This window comes from Enoplosus armatus, chromosome 23, assembly GCF_043641665.1.
Source record: "Enoplosus armatus isolate fEnoArm2 chromosome 23, fEnoArm2.hap1, whole genome shotgun sequence".
In the NCBI taxonomy this organism is placed as follows: Eukaryota; Metazoa; Chordata; class Actinopteri; order Centrarchiformes; family Enoplosidae; genus Enoplosus; species Enoplosus armatus.
Window position 1 is genome coordinate 14598123 of NC_092202.1, and position 5504 is coordinate 14603626.

The 5504-nt window shown below is 44.5% G+C and overlaps 1 protein-coding gene across 1 annotated transcript; it reads left to right on the top strand.

Annotated features, from left to right (window-relative positions):
- The first annotated feature begins 405 nt into the window (after positions 1–405).
- On the top strand, positions 406–1512 carry sstr1b (somatostatin receptor 1b). Its single transcript, XM_070929617.1, has one exon. It carries the CDS (start codon positions 406–408, stop codon positions 1510–1512), a length of 1107 nt encoding a protein of 368 aa, XP_070785718.1.
- The last annotated feature ends 3992 nt before the right edge of the window (positions 1513–5504 follow it).

The following is a 5504-nucleotide window of genomic DNA, read 5'->3' on the forward strand; positions in this document are numbered from 1 at the left end:
ATTCTGAGATCAATGAGTGCTACTACAGAGTTTGAACCCTTCAGGATTTTATCAAAATGTAACAATGAATAAATAGCTAGCATTCAAAAAACTACAGCTCCGATGAGGTCTTTCCAGAGTGTCCGAACGTGTAGACGTTTTTTTTTTTAGATCTATTTAGATCTATGCCATTCGGGGACTCTGTACGTTCTCATAGCTGCAGCCACTCGACTGGCTTGGACTTCCCTGTCTAGACAAATGTAGGTGGCTGCACAACATACTTTTGATCAAGGTTAGGTTTTAGGGCCGGTGGTATTACAAATACCAAGAAGCCAAAAAAATTGGTGTCACTTCAGCTCTCTATAGCTCCATCGGCTAGCATCGTTCAAACTTCAAGTTAGAATCACATACCCGCAAAAAGCCGTCATGGACTTCAATGGGAGCCAGGACTACGGGTCCTATCCAACAGGGCTTCCCTATAACACGAGCATGGACTATGAGGACTACTACCAGGAGCCTGACGCCAGTAAAATCATCATCCCCTCCATCTATGCTCTTGTCTGCTGTGTAGGTCTTACTGGCAATGCCATGGTCATCTACGTCATTCTGAAATATGCCAAAATGAAAACGGCCACGAACATTTACATCCTCAATTTAGCGATTGCTGACGAGTTGTTCATGCTAAGTGTTCCTTTTCTGGCCACGTCAGCTGCCGTTCGTCATTGGCCCTTTGGGTCACTGATGTGTAGGTTGGTGCTGAGTGTAGATGGTATCAATATGTTTACATCGATCTTCTGCCTGACTGTACTGAGTGTGGACCGTTACGTAGCAGTGGTCCACCCTATCAAGGCTGCCCGCTACCGCAGACCCACTGTAGCCAAAGTAGTCAATGTGTGTGTATGGGGGCTGTCGCTCATAGTGATCCTGCCCATCATTATCTTCGCGGACACTGTCCCGGCTCAGGACGGCGGCGTGGACTGTAACTTTTTGTGGCCTGAACCGGCATGGTCAGAAGCCTTCGTGGTCTATACCTTCCTGTTGGGGTTTCTGCTGCCGGTCGGAGCTATTTGCTTATGCTACTGTCTAATGGTGGCCAGGATGCGAGCAGTTGGGCTAAAAGCAGGCTGGCTTCAACGCCGGCGCTCGGAGAAGAAGATCACCCGCATGGTACTGCTAGTCGTGGCAGTGTTCGTCCTCTGCTGGATGCCCTTTTACATCGTCCAGCTGATCAGCGTTTTCCACCGGCCCCCGGACCCCATGGTCACGCAGCTTTTTGTCATCCTCAGCTACGCCAACAGCGGCGCCAATCCTATCCTGTACGGCTTTGTGTCCGACAATTTCCGCCGTTCATTCCAGCGCATTGTGTGTTTCCGGTGGCTGGAGTCTGGGCTGGATGCCGAGCAGGTGGATTACTGTGCTGTAGCTTTGAAGAGACAAGCGACCTGTAACCCTCTGGATTTTCCCAAGGACTGCATGGCTTCTGATATGGTGTTTCGCAACGGGACATATACCTCGCGCACGACCACAGTGTAACATTCAACCAGAACTGGACCTACAACGAGGAGTAGCCACGACCTAAAGAGGAGTTTTTCAACCTTGGGGTTGCACCGGGGAGATACATGTGATAAAAAAACTTGACTACATAGATTTCGAATATATCACTTCTATGTCAAAGAGTACACAAGTGTGCCATATAAAAAAAATGTGAACTCTTTAATGTCAGGGGTCATGAGAATTTTGGGACATGGGCCACAAAGAGTTAAAATATAGTGTACAGAAGCCAGTCCAGCTGGCTGACATGTTGGGGGAAAAAACTGAAAGAAAAAAATGTACATAACTGTAAGAATCCCACACATCTTCTGTTTTCAAGTGGGCAAGGATGTATAGCACAGGTGACCACGAGCACAAAATGGCACTGCTTCTTTTGATTTGGTGACGTGTCTTATGGTCAACCCTCGGTGTCAGAGGCCGCTTAGGAACCCTGTGGACGTAAGAAGGCAAGGAGCTAATTGCAAATGTGAAACCCCACGTCCATTTGCCTGAATGTAATTGTTCATTTACAGATACACTCCGATGGCACCCCTGAAATCCCCAAATTCTACGGCTCACAGGTTGAAATGGAAAGCACATCAAAACACCTTCAACCCTCTTAAGGTGGGGGCAGAATTACCTGTATTATACTGGCTCACATGGTCAAGTCAGTGCAACAACAGCGTCATGTCATACTCACTGCTCTGCTGCTCACAATACTGTTTTCATTCACTAATCATTTCCAACTGCCACCACTTGGCTGTTTGTTTCTGTCATTGTCACGTTACAGCAGATGTTTCAAATTAAAAGCCCACGCTGCTAATGCCAACATGCCATTCTAATCACACATTTTTATATTTCTTCATCCGACTTTTTTACATGACTTTACTTCACATTATTTTTAAACATACACGCGTTTCTCAAGTCAAAGCGGTTTTCAGTCATTTTAAACAACTTTGGATACTTTCAGGTTGAGATTTATGCTTGACCTTATTCACTTGTTGGACCATTTTGGTTTATAATTCTTACGGCTCTCTTTTGAAGTAACTTTACGGCATCGTAGGACATTTCAACATCATTTATATGCAGTCTCCAGCATGGTGTATTATGTGTTTTGTCATTGCCCAAAATGTATTTAAGTGCACCCTTTCAATTTCAGCGGAACTCATCACAAGCTGCCACATTTAGTGGCAGCTAAAATCAAACCAACCCTTTGTTTCAAAGTTCCAGTTTTCTTTCTCAAAAGTCGTTCGTTGTTGTTGTTGTTGTTGTTGTTGTTGTTGTTGTCTATGTTGGATAGCCTGCATAATCAATTATGTACAAAATAAACAATAACGGGAGCTGGGAGGAAATCAGGAAATGAAGAGGTGCTATTGGGCATTATATAAAATCAGGAGGCATATCAACTAAATATCTGACTTATTTCTACTGTCTTTATAGTAGCACTTGCCATAGAATGGAAACTATACCAAACAGACATTGTTTAAATTCACCAGCTGGCGTTGAAATCACTCTTTCGGACTTTTAAATGTAAATTGGTCGAGCTTATCTTACATGTCGCGTTGCTCTGCAGATTCGTCCGGCGCAAAGTCCAGTTCAGAACTGCTGGAGAATTGATATTTCTGTGGAAAGACGAGCATTACCAGGCTTAATTTCGTAGTGTTCAAATGTGCTAGTTTTACGTTTTTAGTAACACATAATGATGGTTTAATAAAATTCTAAAAAAAAAAAGAAAAAAAAAGAAGAAGCAACACTTGGGGGTGTTATATATAGGGGGGGGGGGGCGCACAAAAAGACTTGTGCCAGCCTCGAACATGAAATGATTAACGCGTGTGTCATTTTCTCCAGGCTTTCAAATGATGTCTGGTCCTTTCTCTGTGCGCTTTCCTGTATTTGCTGTATGCTGTTTGTGGATCTGTTTGAATTTGAGATTTGTCTTTTGTAAATTGAGCTGATCTGCTTCCGTTGCCCAACCTGACAGAAATGGCTGAAGAAAAAAAAAAAAAAGATGTATATGTTGAGTTTGTGTTTCTAAATTACAAAGGCTCACAAAAAGATTCCCCCCCCCCCCCCCACACCCACTTGTTTGTTTCACTTTGTCAACAAAACGTCCGATGTTGACGCCGGGAGACTGCCGTTTCTGCATTTCCTGTTTCACACCTACATATGTTCACGCCCTAACCTTAACCGAGTGTTTATTAATTATTGTTGTGCTGTCACGTCACAACGCAGGGCCGTTCTTTCACCAGCAGATTTGTGACAGTTTTGGAAGGCGGAGACAAACGAAGGGGCGTCCTGCTGATGACAGCTTGGCGTATTTTGCCGCTTCATTTGGAGCACCAATCAGAGCGGGGTCAGCAGCACCTCCAATGGTATCCACACAGATCAAGGTCAATGATGCCATACGATAAAAGAATTCAGCTTACAAAGACGAAGCAAGTACGTGCGCATACCCCATATAAAAAGAATGAATAGTGCCAAAGGGTGAACCCAGTGGACAAATGCTGAGCATTTCAAAAACAAGATCAAAAGTGGCAGAATTTGATGATATTATGAAAAGAGGTACTTGGTGTTAGTACACGACATGAGTGATCAACCAAGACCATAACGGCCTTCCGAGGCCTACTAGAGTAGGTGCATCGGACCCCTTCCAACCTTCACCTCAGATTCCACTATTGTTTTTGTTGAGATAATGTTGTGAAACGTTTACAATCATTTCAATCCGTAGCTGAATCGAGGTCGCCGTCCATCCGTCTGCAACCACTTCACAGTCTCCATGTTTTTCGGCTCCAGATGCTCCAAACAGCAACCGTTTGTGTTAATTTCCTGAATGCCAGCGAGGCACAGCTGGAAATTATAGTCTCGATTGGGCAGCTGTTGGTAACAAGCTCAGAGTAATACATTATCATCGGTATCATTACTGGAGGCTGGCAGTCAAGAACCCAATGAAATAACCTTTTCATCCCTTTAAAAATGGATGCTACGGCCTTTTACACGCTCCTCTAAACGCCCGAGACACATTCCACATCAACACAGCGCGCCTGGCTTACGTCCCTGTGGATTTAAATAAAACACACACAGGTGGCAATGATGCTCTTGGCACACACTTGTTTCGGTTTGATTTATTACCTTGAGTATTTCTGCGCTGTAGTAGGGGATTCCCACCAGGGCAGGCAAGTCCACAATTAAGAGTCAAGAGACGTGGATCATTTATTAGAAGTCAATAAAATATAAAACAGGTGTCACTAACCAAAACAAAATGTTTTAAAACCACCATAGAAAGAACTAAAATAGGATAATAGAAATGCGATAAAACTATTAAAAAGGTCGTTGAATAAAAGGCAGGTAAAAAAAGGTCTAGAGAAAGACTAGAGCACATTGCTCTGGGTATTTATTTCCATGGGGGCGGGGGGCATGATGCAGAAACTCGCTGTATTGTTTGTAGCGTATGTGCAGGTAACGGGAGTGGTCCTCTTATCAGTGCCACATGTGCCACAATCTCTTCAAAGCAGGGAAAAGCCACCTGTCCAAACTAAAGGGCAGCACGGGAAGTTCCTCTGGCACAGACATGACGTCTGTAAGTTCGGAGCTGGAATCAGGACGTTAGCTTAGCATAAAGGCTGGAAACATGGGGGGGAAAAAAATACACCCACCTACATCTCACCAATGAACACAAACAGAGGTTTTATACGGAGTGATACCGTTTGATGAGGTTTGGTCGACCACAGAGGATGACCTTGCTAACAACTAGAAGCTAATCCCCCAAGGTGCAGACACACTTTTGATACAGTTTAGAGTCGTTTTGGTTTGTTTTTTTTTATGAGCCGCGATCAGATGTCACCCCCATGCAGTCCTCTGGCAACAGAAAGCGACCTGGACCAGGACGAGCTGATCCGGGCAGCTCAAGCGCTTTTTGGGGAGAGCTGAGGTGCGTCGCTGCCGAGGGAGAGAGGATAAGTGGCATGTCGAGTTGATGAGCGCCATAGACTTGAATA